Source organism: Ylistrum balloti, unplaced genomic scaffold, assembly GCF_031769215.1.
Source record: "Ylistrum balloti isolate Yb309-2 unplaced genomic scaffold, AGI_CSIRO_Ybal_v1 Utg369964, whole genome shotgun sequence".
Taxonomy (NCBI): Eukaryota; Metazoa; Mollusca; class Bivalvia; order Pectinida; family Pectinidae; genus Ylistrum; species Ylistrum balloti.
The window spans coordinates 635,250-656,062 of NW_026782060.1; the positions used below are offsets into that span (position 1 = coordinate 635,250).

General features: G+C 34.7%; 1 protein-coding gene across 1 annotated transcript; it reads right to left on the bottom strand.

Annotated features, from left to right (window-relative positions):
- Positions 1–886: 886 nt before the first annotated feature.
- On the bottom strand, positions 887–20,567 carry LOC132547626 (mesenchyme-specific cell surface glycoprotein-like). Its single transcript, XM_060211409.1, has 10 exons — positions 20,348–20,567; positions 10,218–10,439; positions 8,754–8,952; positions 7,514–7,643; positions 7,053–7,167; positions 5,522–5,704; positions 5,141–5,212; positions 4,783–5,012; positions 2,808–3,028; positions 887–1,091 (listed from the first exon to the last, which is right to left on the bottom strand). Exons 1-10 carry the CDS (start codon positions 20,565–20,567, stop codon positions 887–889), a joined length of 1,797 nt encoding a protein of 598 aa, XP_060067392.1.
- Positions 20,568–20,813: the final 246 nt, after the last annotated feature.

A 20,813-nucleotide genomic window follows, 5' to 3' on the forward strand; every position in this document is an offset into this window, starting at 1 on the left:
CCTTTATGAACAGATCTATCAATAATATTGAGGATGTGGAACGTTTGCCGCACTCTTACTGTAATTTATGTGTGTTAATCGTAAATGAACGTGTTTATTGACGTTTTTGCATAGATCACTATCTTTCGATAATTATTTCCGATATTTCAATGTTTTAATTATGTATTTAAATCATTCCGTTGTCGACTACATCGTTTATCAGCTTTAGCTAGGGTTATATATTATGCGTTTAGATGACGTTGTAAATTACATTTACAGCAGCATTGAAAAGGAATCCTACAGTCCATCGGTCCATTCTTATGAATGCAAAATTTATACATTTGTAGCACGCTTTTGCATGAAAGGTACTGAACACTGACGTACAAACAAAACACTATATCAAGTTATGGAGTAGCCATTGCAACTCGTTTAGCGTTATGAAATGAGGACCAATATACAGCTTTCTATACATACACACAGCAGCCATATACATTGTTTAGACAATATCGTTAGAAATATAGAACAATATTTTGGTAATAATTGAAATAAACTTTGAAATAAATATATAAAAAAAAAAAAAAAAAAAAAAAAAAAAAAAAAAAAAAAAAAAAAAAAAAAAAAAAAAACAAAAAAAAAAAAAAAAAAAAACAAAACAAAAACAAAATGGTGAATCAGTCCCCTAATTAATAAATCGATGGACCAATTCGTTCATGAATAATTCGATGACGATGACGTCGTTGTCATTGAGTGAATTGGTGGTAACATCACTCAATGTTTTACAACAAAATGTGTTTTCATCAATTCATTCAAGAATTGTTGTATTAACAATCAGCCAAGATAAACATTCTACATGATTACCAACACTCTAATATACTGTGCAAATTCCAAAGGCCCCAGTCGATCACGATCATCCAAAGATTGATGAGATCAGTGTACCTATAATTAGTATACACCCCATAAAGGAAACTCCAACATGGTCAACAGCGCGGACTCCACTGCTAGTGACATCGTTGTTTAATCCTTTTATCTCAAAAATTGATAGAGTACCACTGAGTGCCCCTGCGCTACACAGTATATGTTTCTTGTTTGGACTATCCTGCGCACTGATGAACCTGTGAACAGATAGTAAAATTAGTACATATATCATTAAAAAACAATTAATTAATCCACTCTTCTCTTATAAAGATGGGTTCTATTGAATAGTATAACCATGTTATAAGGCATTAGGAGAGAATAACCTAGTCAAGTATCTTTATCGAGGAGCTAATACCAAGTATTTAAACAATGAAGAGTACGATAAGTAAACTGGGTTGGAATCTTACATTTCCCTTATAATTTCATCAGCACAATTATCACAGCATCTTTGAAATAGAATTCTTAAAAAAACATAGTTAATTTTGTAAGTAACGAAATGTTTGAAAAGCGTGATTGTACATTTTATAGATAACTTATCCCCGTTATATTAGGAAATCGTTACACAGTAATATGGATCTTTGACAACCAAACTATAACATTTGAATTCATATAATCAGGTGTACAAATACAGTTATGGTTAATCATTCAAATGATCGCACGTAACGCTAGTGTTAGTAATGAATGTATGTAGGTGTGTTTGTATGTACGTGCTCGTGCAGCATGGACCACCCATCCATACCCCCGGCACCGCCGTCTCCCCACTTCACCCTTACACTGTCTCTCGATGGTAATATACGAGCATGACCCACCTATTACTCTTACTTCGGATGTTCCTGGAAAGTATTCTATATATTTGTACTAAGTTTTAAAGTGTGTGATTTTAAACGTAACAATTATCCGTAATAATGTATGACCATTATTCCATAGTATGAGTGATGCGTGAGCGATTATGTTTGTATAATCATTTCGTAGTTCAACTGGAACTGGCTACACCAAAGAGTGAACACAACTTCCAAAATTACCTACATCGAGTTGATGGTTTAGGACCTATGCTACATTCATATTACAATCATGGTTTCTGCAGACACTGAGCCAATTAAAGGTTGCTGAGATATCGCACTGGGGTGACTTAACCATCAAGTCATTCAGATGTAGAACTATACTTTTCTATACAATGGTGTTGAAATGAACTTCTCTATTGAAGAAGTCACACGAAATATCTTCTACACAGCCATCTATAAGCTTATTATTTTCAGAGGGTTTAAGTGTAAACTTTGTCAGTCTAACCTTAAGCCTCAACTACTATAGTATAATCTCATTAGGAAAAGAAGCTACACTTATTTAATGTAAATATGAATTATCTCGAGCATTTCCGAGATCTATCAATTTTTGCTAATGATGGACGCAGACAAACCCATGTCCGCATGCACAGACTTGTGTACAAAATAAAACTATTTACAAGTACTGTACTCAATTTTAAATATGAAATATGAACTTTTATTCATTTAAAAAATAATTATTAAACAAGTTAACTAACTTATATAAATCACTCGTGTTAGCCCGGACGGAAGCGCGCAAGGGGTCTTATTGTAGGCGGAAACCGGAATACCCGGGGAAAACCCACGTGGTCGGGCAGATAACCCCATACCTTTTCACATCCATTCCGGGAATTGAACTACGGACGGCTAGGTTAAAGGTGAGTGCGTAACCACGTCGCCACCCAACCACCCAAACTTTAAAATTAATAATGAATCCAACCATATTGTTTCGTGTGCAATCAAGATTGCTGTTACGATTAAGCGTGGTTTAATGTAACAAAATAACACCGACAAATAATTGTAAAACATATAACTGTTTGCCATAGTAATATAAAAACCGCTACCATTACATAAGATATAACATTCCCTCTTCACCTGATATCCTCGGGATCAATTTCACTGATTTGTCGCTGGTTGTACAGATCTTCAAACGTGTCATTTGTTATGGGAATACCGGTGTAAATGCTCTCGAACTGTATAGAATTGATACCGTCTGGTATGGAATATATTGCAATGAAGCCAGGTCTTTCCAAGCCGACGAATAACAACATCAAATCTCCGATTTCACCAACAGCCAAGTCCTCTACCTCAGGCCCCTGTACAACACAATGAAAAAAGTATGATTATAATGCGATGTTTTGATTTTTGTTCTTCTCTATAATATAATGCGATATTGGAGCATTTATACTGTGTACTGGACACATTACGCTGAAATTGCATCACCTATAAGAGCATTTCATTAAGAAAGTATATATACTAAAAAGATAAAGAAACGCAGGGTGAACTTTAAACCAGAAATTGAGTATGATATCGGGCTTCATTTAAAACGAAATTTTGTATACTTACAGATAAATTAAAGCTTAAAAATTTCCAAAGTCTGTATTATGCATCTGACAATTGGTTTAGAGGTACTAACGGTTAAATTGAATGGACCCATAGGATTTTGAAATTGAAATTGAACTGAGTCAATATCTTGTGTGTCCGCCGTTTGCTGTGGTCACGGCCCTTATTCTTCTGGTCATAGAGTTCATGAGATCGTTAATCCGTCTTATGGGGATGTTGTCCCACTCTTCAATCAGAGCTCTGGTCAACTGCTCTCGAGTAGCAGGGGGTGGCTGGCGCTTTCGAACCTGTCTATCCAACTGGTCCCAAAGATGCTCGATCGGGGACAAATCAGGGCTATATGGCGGCCAATCTAGTGGTTGAATGTTGTTGTTGGCCAGAAAGACATGGCAAATTCTTGCTACGTGGGGCCTCACATTATCCTGCTGGTGAGTTAGATTATGTTAATGTAAGAAAGGGATAACATGGGGTCGGAGGATCTCATCGCTATACTTAGCTGCTGTTAAACTGCCATCAATGACAACCAATTGTGATTTTAACCCGTGTGAGATTCCTCCCCACACCATTACTGAACCGCCCCCAAACCTATCCCTTTCTACAACGCAAGCGTCCGTAAAACGTTCGCCACGACGTCGGTAGACATGTTGACGGCCGTCAGATCGATAAAGACAGAATCGAGACTCGTCCGTGAAGAAAACTTGTCTCCACTGCCTCAGTGGAAACCGTCGTGGAGCATGTGCAGCGACCCAGGCCATACGACGCTGACGTCGAGCATGGGTAAATTATGGACCTACGTATGGGCGACGTGCTTTTACACCAAGTTCTCGTAATCGATTCCTTACAGTTTTCGAACTTATAGGACGCCCATGATTTCCACGAACATTAAGTGCACTCTCAACGGCAGTAAGGCGCCGATTACGCACATGAGAGACGACGAAATAGCGATCCTGACTTCGTGACGTTACGCGCAGACGTCCTGACCTAGGTCGATCGGCCAATCGCCCAGTTTCCCGAAGACTTCTTACAAGAGTTCTATGGTGGAAACATTTACACCAAAGTGCCTAGCAACCTGATTTTGCAGTTGTCATTGCATCAGCATCTGAATGGCCGGACCCCTCTGAACTTCTGTGAGTCGTGCCATTCTTAAAACGAATCAAATTCTCAATTAATTCTAGGGAAGCAGTTGGTCTGTATAAAGACTAACGAAGAGTGTCTTGACCAACGCTGCATGAGACCAGAACAACACGGTGCACGAGATTATTGTTTTTTCTTTCCTCCATTTACCAGAGCTGCGCACTGTACCGTGACTAAATTTTCGATACATGACAAGGTGTAATATGACCTAATTACTCAATTCACAAAGTTTCACTTTATTTGGAGAACGCGTTTTCAAAATATCGGAATAAATATTACCCTGCGTTTCTTTATCCTTTCAGTATACAATAGTGTTATTACAAGTATTATTTCACCACCAATTACATATAAACTGTCAATGAGGTCACTCTACCTTGTCGTCAGACCGGGAATCTTTCGTCGTAGAAACAATTTCAGCTAATCCATCTCCATTAAACAACGCATTTTCATATTCAGCAACCTTTCTTTCCATTTCGCCCCCGCTGTCGTACACTCGTTCAAATGTATCGAGGTCAATTATTGAGATACTCCTGGCTCCGTAAGCGTACAATGTGTCGTATGTGTCACCTGATTGTCCATCTAATTTAGAAACCTTCAACCGCCCTAAAACAACATAGAGGTTCTGCTTAGACAAACAGCACTTTATTATAGACTTCGCTTGGAAAATCTCACGTTTATGCTGCATCAATATGCATTATATATTTAATCAGTGTTTAATCGATTTCACTCACCTAGATTTTCGTCCTCATCCAGAGTGCCACTGAATCCATTCAGGTTGGCCCAACGCGTGATTATTGAAGAGGCTACAATTATCATGAAAATAAACATCATTTTAAAAAAAGTCAGTGAGATTATATGAAGCTGATACGAAAAATTGTCACAGTGCGTATTGAGATTGAGTTTACTTATCTAGTGTTGTCATTTATAGTATTAAGATAGATCAATGCTGATATCAAGCATTAACTTTATCAACAGATACTTAATAATGAAAACACATTTGCAATAAGTCAACATCCAAATCAGTATCTCTATTCTGCTTGTGATAAACTTTGATAACGTCATATAGAAGTAATACAAACGTAAGACAATTATTTTAGCCATGCTTTGCTTACCACTTATGTTAAGGTCTGAAACCCTTGATTCCTCATTGAAACCACCAGATCCTGGTATACCCGAATAATCTTTGGAGTCTCCTTCGTTGGCTGTCACAAGATAACTTTTCCCTTTTATATGTATTGCTTTGATGGAGTCAGGCTGATACATGCCCATCACTGGCCAAGGACGGATGTTGATTTCTACAATAATCAAGTGATACAATTTTAATTTTACGCCAGGTCGATACGACTGATAACCCTCATTATGAATACAAAACAGATTTATACCAAGTTCATGTAGTGAAGGAATTCGAAATTTGAAATAGCCGAATCGATTACAGGACATTGATGCCATCTTGTGTACTTTTTTCCTATATTTTTACCATACCGTCACACTATTTTCTATGCAAATGTACATAGGAATACAGGTACAGCCGAAAACGTTCAATCGATTCAAAAGATCAATTCCTTTCCTTCAAGTCAGTGCTAGTACGCTCCACACTGATCATTTGCCTGACCGTGTAGTCATTAAAACATCACTCTCAAATCTTCTACTGGTTGTGTTATAAGATAAAGGTGACCGTCTAGTCATTAAAACGTCACTCTCAAATCTTCTACTGGTTGTGTTATAAGATAAAGGTGACCGTCTAGTCATTAAAACGTCACTCTCAAATCTTCTACTGGTTGTGTTATAAGAACTTCTGTTCCTTATGTTATTCTACTGGTTGTGTTATAAGAATTTCTATTCTGTATGTCATTCTACTGATCGTGTTATAAGAACTTCTATTCTTTCCCTTGCGTTAGTTTTGTTATGACCACACGGGTTATAACACCGAGCGGAGCTATGATTATAGATTTAGATCCACATTGTTTTAATTAGTACGTCATGAATAACTTCAAATTCTTAATTGCATTTGACGTTAGAATTGAATAAATAGAATATCAACAATAAAGATATAGTATCAGCCTAATGAATATCTGTCTTCATTTTTTCCCCCTATGTTTGTTTGATTTTGTTTTTGAAACATTGCATTCGCTTCTATTTGATTTCAGATTCGGAAAAGCTTTTCAAATGTCATTTTACTATGTCCATCCTACTAACATCCTTAGACTCGTTTTGTAAAGCTTGTCTGGTGAGGAAACTCACGTAAGATACTGTATATCAATAGAAATAAATCAACCATGACTTGTGTGTTTTTTATGATATTTGTTACCAGTAGCTATGTACTAGATAATCTATACACCCAAGGATTTGATAGAAGACACGACATCAAGAGTCATACATGCATATGTCGCAATATTAGAATCGGTCGATTTGGTGCAAGCTACTTATTGGAAAATCATGCAGTAAGCTTTTAGCTTGTCATTTTGTATCGAGTATATGGACGTTAATTATCTTTGTAACGTTGAGTTTGAATCAAACTGATCCAGTCAAGTGAATGGACCACATCCTTCCCGTCAAAACTCGGTCATCATAAGTCAAGTGTATGTCAGTCCTTGGCTTCCTGGGGCACTGCTATGCTAGTATCAAAAGGTCAGATAAACTTACTTTGATCTCTATCGCTTGAATCTAGTTCAGAATTAGTCCAGTTTTTAAAACCAAGAGGATGAATGTTGGTAATGTTCTGTGTTCTCACGTCAACCTCTGCAATTGCATTGTTCTCCTGTAAAAATAGAAAACGTCAAATTCACATCGAAGTAACATTTTATTTCTGTTCTATATTTTTTAATGTTTTTTCCCAATCGTCCATGTCCATTTTTGTTGTTTTCTTCTTCTTTTCTCTGACTTTTTTCTCGTTCTCTTTTTCATTTTTGTGAGAAAAATTAATCTGTGGAGCTTGACTTGTTAATCTAATATTATTTTATAAAGTGGAACATACATTATTTACATTTGTGTAAGTATATTTCGGATTTCCTGCTTGAGATTGATTACTTTCAGGAATTATTTCAAACATATGTCTTGGCTTATATACAACCTGTAGTGAACATATCTCTTAGCTTATATACAACCTGTAGTGATAGGTATGCGATGCTCTCATCCTTGTTAAATGTGATATACTCCGGTTCCAAATCATTGGAGAACGTGTTGTTGTTCTCTCTGTAGATAAACCGGGCCCCACGGGATACCAAGTCCTGCCACCTTAACACAAAGAATGTTCACCACAAAGACAATTAAATATTTCAATTACTATATAGTGTAACATTTGTTTTTAAAGATACATGCAACTGGAATTTTGTCTCTTATATTTCGTACTTTTAACAATTTTATTTCCGACACTTTCATCGCATGTCTTTAACTATCAAAATACCATTAACATTTACGTTTGAAATTGTTATGAATATTCATGCAAAAACACATGGCAGACTATCGGAGATAAATTAATGCATATACAAATTAATTGATCTGATATTTATTACTGTAAAATTATATATTTTCATGGTTTTGCAAAAGCAAAACACCATTTCGTGGACACATAATTTGGTAAATTTTTGACTTAATCTATTTTTACTTATCTCATAAGACCATGAACACTTGAATTTATTAAGAATGCCCACGAAATAAATGAAAATTAAGTATTCTACAGTAAACCTTAGAAGGATTATTTGTAGAATGGTAGATGCAATTACAGTACTTGAATAAGATATATTATAGACTCTTAAATACCATCTGCTCACTCGAATCTTCACATAACGAAATTAATATCTTACTACTTAACTGTGATACGGGATCATTTTTCCACTGTGTTACAAAATGTTGATTAAATGATCGTATTTAGAAACATTTTACGGTTTATAGTGGTGTGGAATGGATGGTTTTGATGTCCTTTGCCCCGGTACATATTTAAGAGCCTTACATTACTTAGTTTTTGACTACAGGTTTAATCACAGGTCGTCGTTTGAGACAACAGGAACTCAAGTGTATCCATATCAAACATCATGTCATCTGCTGCATGTGCTTCTTAAACTTTAAACTGTATTTCCAATGTACATATTTTGTCATCATTTCAATGATTTTGGGTTACAATACAACTGTATTTATATACTGGTATTTTGCATTCTATCTATTCACCCTGATCAGTAAAGGTTCCATTGCCTAACGAAACCATAGCATACTTCATAAGAAATGAAATTCAGTACCATTATCTTTTTTAACTTGTTTATACTACTATTTACTATTTATTAATTTTTTTTCGAAATAAGTATGATATATTCAGTATAATTCTACAGAAAACTCGAATTATCGACTTACTTATTGTTAAACTTCCTGAAGTCGAGTTTCCTGTACTGATACGCCCCATTTACGCCGGCGTTTGTGGTGAATTTAATGATGCCAACACCACCTTCTGGATCGACGAAGTGAGAGCCGTTGTGATAGGCTTCTGCCTCTACAGCCACGACGACTGTTAGACAGTCAGATGTAGGATATATCATGTCGGGAAGTGAACCAACTGAAACAGAAAGGATATCATAACAGCTTACAACTCGGCTTTAACGCAATTCTACCACAATTTTTAATCGCAAAGTTAAACAAGTCAAATCGAATATTAAGTTATAGATTTAGAAATTGGTCTGCACAGCTATAAATGAATGAGAATTTCATATTGACGTGAAGAGCTTCAAGAGACTGTTTGTATGTTATGTGTTATTTATGTCATAAATAATTTGATAAGGGTTGGATCTCAGCTGATTTCCAAATGCCATTGATAACTCTATACAAGTTGTTTCCCTTCAATTGTATCACGCTGCACAATAAATGCGTGACGAGATAAATTGAATGTTTTTTTCTGGTGGACTTCATACTCCAAGGTTTGCCGTAACCGGCAGATCATGACTTAAATCATTCAAATATTGACACGGTTCAAGATATACAGATATAACAGAGGTCTTTTGAATTATGCAATATTGTCATTTACGATTTGTTTTAATTACAAATAATATTCAACCCCCTGTCAGATTTTTCGTTTGATCCATTTTATTTTCATCGATCGCATCGTAGACTTAACTATATTAAGCTCCTAGCATGACTGAGGAATCATAGAATGCAAAAATAGCTGTATGATTAAATTGAATGTTTAATTCATAATTTGATCATATTGCAGCTAATTCTAAATTTGCAATGAAAGGTGTTGTTTGCTGTGTACAACCACTGTGATATCAAATGTAAAGGATTTTTTTCTTTACAATGCATACGACTACACATGCTCATTGAACAATTAACAAAGACGTAAAAACTACAATTTGAGACGATCATTCTCAGAAACTATAGCATCCGCATTTTCTATTCGTTTTGTCGTTTTGTTGGACAAAATTTAAACAGTTTCCGTGAAAACAATATAGGCAGCCAGATAGAAGACAACGAACTGCGACCAAGGAAATATTGCCTATAAAACAATGTATAATTCGGCTTTCATTGCTTCATGTTTTAGACCCTACAGAGACCTGTACCGATTTCAAAAAGAATTACTATTGTATACAAGATTTTTATTTTTTAGGTGTGTCCGAGTTTTAATGAAACGTAAAATGAAAAATACATCCCCTTCCAAATAATAATGATAATAAAAACTTCGTAAGAGATACAGCATACTTGACTCTATAGATATGGATTCAAGCTCACAAATACCTCTGAGTATGTCTCGGACATTGTTTTATTACTATTATCATCAGAATCAAACTTAAAGAAAAAGTAATTAGTTGTATGAAGTCGATTAATTACCTGTTATTCTGTGCATCAAATCAAGTGTTCCAGTGGTTGTGTTATATTTTCTATAAACGTTGATAAACCCATTTTCTTTATTGCTATTGTTGTCAACAGCCACAAACAGATGATCCCCACAGAATTCCACATCTGTTAGATCGACGTTAATAAACTGCTGCCAGTAGATCACGGTTGGGTTGGACACGTCGGTGATATCCAGGACATGTAGAACGTCACCTCCTGTGTAACAGAAAAAATTACTTAAGTTACAACTGACAAACCTGGGACATAATATCCAAACCAAAGGTTCATAACGAATTAGGCGTAATAAGAGAACGGACGAAAACGTGATCGTTTAGAAAATGATAGCATGCAAAATTATTATAACGGAATTGTGATCATGACTATAATTTAGGCCACGGTGAAGGTCACTTCTTACTCTTCCGGAACATCTGGTCTTATTGCCCTTGTATTTGTCAGGAGTCTCCGTGTACATCATTCTTTTGTTCATACTTTGTCCTTGTTTTATTGCCCTTGAGTTTGGATTATGATAAGGTTGCCATGTCGGTATTTTCTTGACTATTTTTTTTTTTTTTTTTTTTGCACCAAGTTTGTCAAACACAACGTAATAGAATATCGGAAGGATACACTATACACGTATATACCCCAATGATTTAAGGGGAAATATCTTATTCACTACTGTACATATTTACAAAATAAAACGTGAAATAATAAGTCATTTGTGTAGAGTCAGGATACCATAACAATGTGTATTGTATAACGAATTGCTGAATAATGTTGCAATTCTAATCAAAAATAGAGAAAGTGAGGTCAGATTGTGAACAAAAGAAATACAGTCATGATAACGCAATGACATCACCTAAAACCGCGTGCATACATCGTGCGCACACATGCACTATACAGCACTGTAAATCATTAATGTATTATTTGGCGAAAGTTGACCTAAAAATGACTTTATATTCGCAATTGATGAGCTATTAGAGACATAGACCAGGGCAAAGTCCTATATCGGCAATCGATAGCTCCTTGTTGACCGCCAATTTGCTTATGAGAGCCATCCGACTATACTTGAAGAGTGATTCAGTCATATGATTAATGTAAACTTTATATCATTCCAAACAGAAATATAAACGCAACAAAGCAAGTATTTAAGGACAAGATGATAAGACTTCAATTGACCAGACATATTATACAATGTTTAACGTTAAGCTTCCTAACGTGTTTATATTGATTATACCATAGCCGTCTAAGCAGTAACGACTTTGGTCGTTTTCCTATTGTTTATTTTGTAATTCAATAAAATAGATATTGCGTATGTCAGAAACTGTGTTATTGTAAATATTTAAGCACCTTTCCAAACATAAATAGTATGGGGGATTTACAATTTTATCTAATGTGACACACATGTTGACCTATGACCTAAAACCTGTACAGTACATCCACTTGGAACTCCTCGAATGTGACTAACGCTTCATGACCTCGGACGTGATACGAAAACTTCCATATTGGAACTAGGAGGCTACTTTCATAAACAACATGGCGCACAGCAGTGCAGCAGACGGTACACCCCAAAAACCGTCAATTCATCAATGCTGCCACTTATGTTGTTCATCGATTAAAAAGGTTACATTCTCTTTCTCTTTATAAGGCAATTCAAGATAAATATCGTTGAAATTTAGAAAGGTTTCTGGATGTACAGCTCGAGGAGCACCTCATTCCGTCTGTTTTCATGTGCTAAAAAATGCTCATCTGCTGTTAGCTTCAAGGCGGAAGCCTTAGAAAACTATGAAACATATATTGCGTCGGTGTGTAGATTTAAACGAAATTATCAAGTAATATATATAGAATGCTATATAAGTTAGATGAAAGGGAAAATAGTCAGTTTAAGTGGTTTAAGTGTGTAAAATCTATATTTAACAATACTAGAATGGGATTTATATGGAATTTTCAAGAAACTTGTTCAGCAGATAAGAGTTGGCTAAAATCAAGCATTAGAAAATGTCTACAAGATTAATATGTACAGAAATGGTTCAGTGATATGGAGAATTCTTCTTGTGGACAATTTTATAAGATTTTAAAAGTTAATTTTTCTTTGAAAAATATTTGTGTGAATTAACTGATAAAAAACAGAATGATATTAAGTAAATTTCGAACTTCGAATATGAAATTTCCTATTGAAACAGGACGCTGGAGAGGTATTCCGCGTGAAGATCGAGTTTGTACTTTCTGTCTTAATGAAACTGGTGACGACTATCACTATCTTTACAAATGTAATAATGTACAGATAGTTCACCTTAGAAATAAGTTCATCCCCGAGTATCATTGAAAGTATCCAAGTAAATTCAAAATGAAAGAAATGTTTTCTATTTTTTCACAAGCGCCTGATAGACAATGTATGTAAATTTCTAGAAAAGCTTCAAGTAATTCTCAAGTGATCTGTCGTTGCTTATATGTATTACAGTACAAGACAATTTTTCCATTGACGTCATATGTATATAACATGTACTTTTTTCATTAGCATACGATGTAATTGCATGTAAATATCTAGAAAAGAAAAGTTTAGTTTATATTATGGTTAAGTGATTTATCACTATATCCTAAATACTTGTCATTCAAAACAGGACAATTTTGTATGCGAATGTATTAAAAAAAAAAAACATGCTAAATTCGTATTAGCATGGGCTTATATATATATATATATATATATATTAATATTGAGAAATCAATTTGGGTTTCTGTCGTACAAAACTAAACTGTATTTTTCTCTATTTTTAAATGAATTTAATCAATGATATAACTTCCAAAACATGCAAATGTGTTGTATATAAAAGTTGACGACAAAGACCAAAAACGTTGGTTTCCTGTATCAGAAAAGAAGTTAGTGCATTCCATATGCACTTTTTTTTTAATTATCATCAGATGTATGTATGTATGTATGTATAAATATATGTACATTGTATATCCAATTACTCTGTCAGCCATGTATCGTGTCTACTTTGTACAATGACCTCTTGTTACACGCAATGCGTGTCAGAGAGAACAATAAAATCTGAAATTTTAGTTTTGTCTTCAAACCATGTGTCTGACTCTGAAAAATCCAAAGAGAGCAGATAAAAGAGAACGATCGAATGCATGAATATGTATTTTAACAGGCCGGACATTCTTTTTAAAAAAAAGTTTATTAGACTGGCAAACAGATAAATTCACATGCACATTCAGTGATGAAAAATTGCCAACCGAACAGTATCTGTCTTGTAGGTAGAAGCCCCAGTCCCTTCAATATTGAGGAAACATGAAGGAATTCCACTCTCGGCCAAATGTTGAACTTGGTCTTGCATAATTGAATTAAGTGGGGTTACGATCAAAACTATCATTGGTGTGACTGCAGCCAACTTTTTTGCAGTAAAAATGGAAGTAACTGGAAAATCGCGCTCTTTCTCTAGCCAGTTGGCAATACTGCCAGGGTATCTTTACCCTCATACAATGATCTTAATGTAAGCACTTGCTTTTCTTTCAGATCAAACGTAATCCCTAATCTTAATTTGGCGTATTCTAAATCCATATCAAAATTTGTGGGTGTCGCAATGCTTTCCGGCTAATAAAATGTTTGAATTCACTTCATATCCTTACACCTATTCCATCCGAGGTATTGTGTTGTGAAGCACACCCGAGGAGTTCTGAGTGACAGTACATCTGAATGACGCCATTTTGTGCAGTTCTACAGTCCACAATACGTAGATGTCGTTTAAAAGTACAGAGTTCTAAAAAAGTTTGAAATTGAAAAGCGTATATATATATATATATAGATATCTAGTATATTTCTTTGTGTTGTTATGGTTACGTATATATATATACTCATCGGAAGTGTAAACAAATGTAAAAGCAAGTTAACGACAGAATAACATGGACTTCGTCAATAGATTTGTACAAATAATCGCGAAAGATCTTAATTCTCGATTGTCTCTCCTCGCGTGTCCTTGCGAAAATAGCTACCACACGAAATATAAGTGTTTTACAGTATCTAGCACACAACAGTGGTTTGGTCAAAAGAAATGTTCTTCTCAAGATGTCAGAGAAAGACTGCTGCAAAAGCTACCTGTAAGTGCTCTCTTACACTACATATCATTGGTTCATGAATACAATCTGGCCTTAAATATTCATACAAAAAATTGTGTGTCCATCGCCATGTTGAGAGAACTGTTGAATTTGGCATCGAGGCAGAATTCGCCATGAGTTTTTGCTCTTATCGAAAACAATCTTGTTAACTTTACGGACTTAATCTCAGAAATACACTTTATAAAACTCCTATTGAAATAATTATGGAGTGGTTCCAACGAAAACAGATGCATTTCAGTTAGGAATTGGTACCAAGAATTGACTTCAATAGGATTTAGAATGAAGCGGAAATACCAAAAGACCAAAAGGTTTGTACTCCTTAACTTCAATTTTTGTTTCAAATCGTTTGGTTGGGATGACAGTTAAACCTCGTTAGGTCTCATAGCCTGTTAAAAATTAAAATGTTCTGTGGCTCATTTAGAAAACATTGTGCTCAAAACCTCGAATATCCCGAAGTTGGATATTTGTTCTGACAAATTGACAGTACAAGTTACACTTGAAAAGTGCATTGTATGTTCCTTGATAACACCACATGACGTTTGAATTAATCACTGAATTTTGTATGATAAGTCTTAAAATTGACAGTTGCCGGTAAATAAACATATTTTTTAAATATTGACATTAATTAAACACATTAAAAGCTCTTCCAGCCAATCTAGAACCTAGGTGTCTTTCTTAAATGAAGCCCACGTTTTCGTACCTTACTGTATGGACTCGATCTGAACATCATCCGTTGATTAATAAAATCTGTTAGCTGTAACTGAGCGAGTTCGGGGTATCTCAGACGTGTGCACAGATCGGGTGAGATAGAAAAATCTAGGATGGGGTATTACGTGGGATATCCCTGTCTGAAGTGAGTGGAAAGCTGAACATAGATTCTTTCAATTCCTCTACTGACAGCAAAGCGTCCTTAGCATTATGGCCATCGTATACGACACAGTTTCATTAAGAATTAGTTTCTTGTTACTGCCAAGAGTTTGACGTTAAATTATTTGGAAATATGCTAAACACACATGATTACCCTCGAAAAGCATCTCCAACTTTGTAATAATAGCAATGGAATACCACGAAACCGAATATATGTAAGGAAAAGGAAAACGTGCATTACATTGTGTATGATATTGAGTTCTGATGTGGAAACAATACAAATATATCATGTTATTTAGGACCATTCCTTAGTCGAATTGCCATATATTTCCACGGACCAGTCCGTAACGTAAACAAGATTGTTTTCCCTAGTTTTCTGTAAGTATTATCAGATGATGAGCATTGGAAATGTCTTACTGAAAAGTGGATGTCATTGGAGTGTTTCCCTGAATGTTTCGATATGAGCCTCGGCAGCTCTCTCAACTTTGCGAAGAGCTCACAATTATTTATGAATTTATTAGCAACACTCAATTATTTTAATGTAATGAGCATTTCTAAGTTTGGCGTAGTACATTTCTTGGTCGGATTGTATTCATAAACGAGAGCTTTTTTTTTTTTTGGCTTAAAGGGAGCACCTATTTTTCGTGGCCATCTCCCTCCGCCATCTTGTAAAGACGATTCCTTAACTGGTACAAGATAGCGAGTGGCTGTAGCAGTTTTAATTCTTAGTGTTATCACATGTCATTGTATAATGATAAATAAGTGGTTTTGATTACACAAAAAACATCGTTTTATTTGCTGTGTTAAGTATAAGACATAGACGCTTAGATATCCTGTGTGTTAGTGTTGATTAATGTTATATTAACTCATATTTTGGTTTTAGATTTATTGTATTTCATATTAATGCGTGCGAGAGAGAGAGAGAGAGAGAGAGAGAGAGAGAGAGAGAGAGAGAGAGAGAGGGGGGGGGGAGAGAATCAGTTCGAATGTGGATTTATTAATGTTATATGTATATATTGTATATTAAAATTATGGTGTATTGTAAATAAATGGTAGTTGTTGTTGTGTATTACGGGTGTGGCTTACGTTTTAATGGTCAGTAGTCGAGTAATTTCGATCGGTTCACGTTACAGAGATAAATTCTTTGTCCGTATTCCTTTTACGACATTATGATCTTTATTTAGACTAATGCCTGATACAGCCAATGATAACGGCTGGTTACAAAAGCAAAAAACCATTACATTTGCGAATTTACCAGATAGCAGGCCGACACTTTGAAGAAACAGAGCATTACATCTTTCTTCGTGTACAATTCACATGCTTTTTAAAACGCATTTCTTTTGTATCGTCACAATAAGTTGCTGGAAGAAACTGGATAGTTCAGTATATGATATCCATACAGATAAGGTATTTGTGTTCATAATACACATGCCTTACCACATCACTCAAAAACAGGTTTTTATACGTTGTAACCCCAAATTTTGTTATATTCAGCAAACCTCTACTGAAACATTCTTGTCGTGGTTAGTGAGGTATTCTGTTACAAAAATTGCATGTTAATCCTAAATATTTGAAAATGGAAAAGCTTTTTTGCATTGTAACAATACTTTGTCATGCCTTCGTGTACAAATTGCTACCTGAGATGGCAGATCTCAAGGGTAAACTCTACACAAATACGACCGTTCACAAGCATTTGTGTGTTAAATATCCAGGCGAGATGCGTGTCAAAGCGGTTAGATAAGAAATTATTGTAAACTATGAATATTATGAATATGTCGTGCACACAGTAGAGAAAAAAAATCCGACTGAAGTGATTTCCAATTTACATGTAAAATCATTAATCTGTATACCCGACAAACTTATTTAAACATGTCAGCAATAAATATCACACCTCAGATTTACAAATAATTTATATTTTTTAATACGATTTGATCTGTAGATGATCGCACGTGGATAGTTTCAGTGTGGACCATACATTAGTCATCAGTGAACATCTATGTACTTAACAACACTGGTAGCCATTATCAGCAGATTCACAATCATTAGGCTAGAGACTTACCACATTCTGACATATCAGGCTTATATCACGTAACCGGCTTTTTTACTTGCATGTCAGCTATGTCCTATATCTTCAAAAAAATCTGGATATTTTTTTCATGATAGAAATACAAGTGTTCATGCCAGGCTATTTTACTTGTATACAAAGGTATGTTCAAGTGTGCAATTCGGAGCGGGCGTATATTTGGTAAAGTAATAAAAAAAATGTTTGTGTCTCTCGAGCCGATATACAGCCTATATATATATATATATATATATATATATATATATATATATATGAATTATAGGGTTACATTTTGAAAGTCAGAATTCACACAGGTCTCTAGCATAATCTGAACACTTTCTTGCCATTATTGTCAAACAGAGCTACATACAAAATGTATGCTATACTGTAAATGAACTTATTTTCATTATGGACATTTGTAAATTCGTGACCTTGTCCCAAATCATCTATAAACAATCCAACGGCGAATACTCCGTCAGTGCAACATGGCTGCAATTGGAGCGGAATAATAACCTTCTTTTGTCTACCTGCACGTCTGACCTCGACGGTTTCCATATTTACCTTACGATCGGTGTTAGATGTCAACGTGGTTGTACTTTGTAATGTGCACATTTTATTGCATTTTTTGCATGTCAGCTATGTCCTATATCTTTACATGGTATCCTTGATGACATTCTGCTGCACACCTGGGAGTCTAAGTTTAGGGAGGGTTTTTTTTTTTTTCATTTTTAAGATTTTTTTTTTTTCAATTTCATTTTCCCGCAATACAATTAAGTATTATATCATCAAATAAATTTTATTTATCTTTCGATATTTAATCATTTACAACATTTCCATCAGCTATAATTCCGGTAAGCATACTGTACAAAGGTTTTTGATTACTGTACAAACACCGATAATAGTAAAAACTTTCTTAACTTAGTTTGAATTTTAAGTAAATGGTATCACTGATCCATTTGTATTTTGATAAGTTTTATTCTTTTCGCATGTTAATTCTAATCAGTCATGTAAGATAGAGACTGAAAAATATCATCGTCATCAAAAAAATCTGGATATATTTTTCATGATAGAAATACAAGTGTTCATGCCAGGCTATTTTACTTGTATACAAAGGTATGTTCAAGTGTGCAATTCGGAGCGGGCGTATATTTGGTAAAGTAATAAAAAAAATGTTTGTGTCTCTCGAGCCGATATACAGCCTATATATATATGAATTATAGGGTTACATTTGAATTATAGGCTTACATTTTGAAAGTCAGAATTCACACAGGTCTCTAGCATAATCTGAACACTTTCTTGCCATTATTGTCAAACAGAGCTACATACAAAATGTATGCTATACTGTAAATGAACTTATTTTCATTATGGACATTTGTAAATTCGTGACCTTGTCCCAAATCATCTATAAACAATCCAACGGCGAATACTCCGTCAGTGCAACATGGCTGCAATTGGAGCGGAATAATAACCTTCTTTTGTCTACCTGCACGTCTGACCTCGACGGTTTCCATATTTACCTTACGATCGGTGTTAGATGTCAACGTGGTTGTACTTTGTAATGTGCACATTTTATTGCATTTGTTGCATGTCAGCTATGTCCTATATCTTTACATGGTATCCTTGATGACATTCTGCTGCACACCTGGGAGTCTAAGTTTAGGGAGGGTTTTTTTTTTTTCATTTTTAGGATTTTTTTTTTTTCAATTTCATTTTCCCGCAATACAATTAAGTATTATATCATCAAATAAATTTTATTTATCTTTCGATATTTAATCATTTACAACATTTCCATCAGCTATAATTCCGGTAAGCATACTGTACAGAGGTTTTTGGTTACTGTATATAATAGTAAAAACTTTCTTAACTTAGTTTGAATTTTAAGTAAATGGTATCACTGATCCATTTGTATTTTGATAAGTTTTATTCTTTTCGCATGTTAATTCTAATCAGTCATGTAAGATAGAGACTGAAAAATATCATCGTCATCAAAAAAATCTGGATATATTTTTCATGATAGAAATACAAGTGTTCATGCCAGGCTATTTTACTTGTATACAAAGGTATGTTCAAGTGTGCAATTCGGAGCGGGCGTATATTTGGTAAAGTAATAAAAAAAAATGTTTGTGTCTCTCGAGCCGATATACAGCATATATATATATATATATATATATATATATATGAATTATAGGGTTACATTTTGAAAGTCAGAATTCACACAGGTCTCTAGCATAATCTGAACACTTTCATGTCATTATTGTCAAACAGAGCTACATACAAAATGTATGTTATACTGTAAATGAACTTATTTTCATTATGGACATTTGTAAATTCGTGACCTTGTCCCAAATCATCTATAAATAATCCAACGGCGAATACTCCGTCAGTGCAACATGGCTGCAATTGGAGTGGAATGTCTGACCTCGACGGTTTTCATATTTTCCTTACGATCAGTGTTAAATGTCAAAGTGGTTGTACTTTATAATGTGTACATTTTATTGCATTTTTGTGTGAACCGTGAAAGACTATCATCCGGTTAGGTACATATAACACTGATAAAATCAGCAGCGATACACTTCACTCTTGTGTGCCCTTCCATCCATACTTCACGAATAGACTGGATAATTGATAAACGAAATATTTGTGTGAAAAATGTACAAAATAAATAAATAAATAAATAGATAAATGAATAAAATAATCAAAGAAAGGAACCGATTCTATTACAGTGATTAAACACTTCTAACGTGTCATTAAATTTGTTTCAGCCTAAAGTTAAATATTTTGTGCGTATTTGATTCCTCATACTCAACAAACTGTCACTTTTTATATCATGATTTTTTTACTATCTTCCGTTTACATCTGTGTCTTTCAAATGGCTGAATAACTTCATACTGCGGAGACTGAAAGACATTAATCTTTACCAACGTACTTTTCGAGGGAAATAGAGCGCTCAATCTCATGATCTCCTACAATCTAAATGTTAGTCTAGTTATATTGAGCAATACATCTGAATGTGTTTTGTGAATATGAGTGTAAAATAATGATTTGTATGAGAGCAAAAATGTAACATTTAATATTCACTCACCGACAATATAAATGAACTGTGAGGCGGGATCGTACGCCGTCTGTTCTGCGGCACCTGAAGGATACATGAACTGTCCGACATCGTTCTCGTATCTGTAAGGCAGGTAAACCGTAGACAATTTCTCTAGATGGATCGTCTCCGTGAATGTAGGTATTGCAACACTGACTGCAATTAACGTTGTGATGATACAACAATGATATGAGGCAATACAAGTAAACATGTTGACCTGGAGTGTGCGTCTCTGCCTGGTATTGGTTATAAAGAGAGAATTTCTCTTATTAGAGACTCCTTATATATCCCATTTGACTTTCTTGGTCACATGACGTCTTCTCATTGGATATTTTTTGACTAATAGATTTACTAAGGAAATTGTTCTGATTATCCGTGATGGGAAAAACACACAAAAATACCGTTTTGTCTAAAATTTCCAAGTCGTCACTTAAGTAATAAGATCAGAAATAAAATG

What these genes read in the sequence shown, in the direction of transcription:
- LOC132547626 (XM_060211409.1), bottom strand. Translation starts at nt 20,567, where the DNA reads ATGTTTACTTGTATTGCCTCATATCATTGTTGTATCATCACAACGTTA. An exon ending in TTCAGACCTTAACATAAGTG is followed by an intron (nt 5,213 to 5,521) that starts GTAAGCAAAGCA and finishes TGATAATTGTAG; the next exon opens with CCTCTTCAATAATCACGCGT. An exon ending in GGATGAGGACGAAAATCTAG is followed by an intron (nt 5,013 to 5,140) that starts GTGAGTGAAATC and finishes ATGTTGTTTTAG; the next exon opens with GGCGGTTGAAGGTTTCTAAA.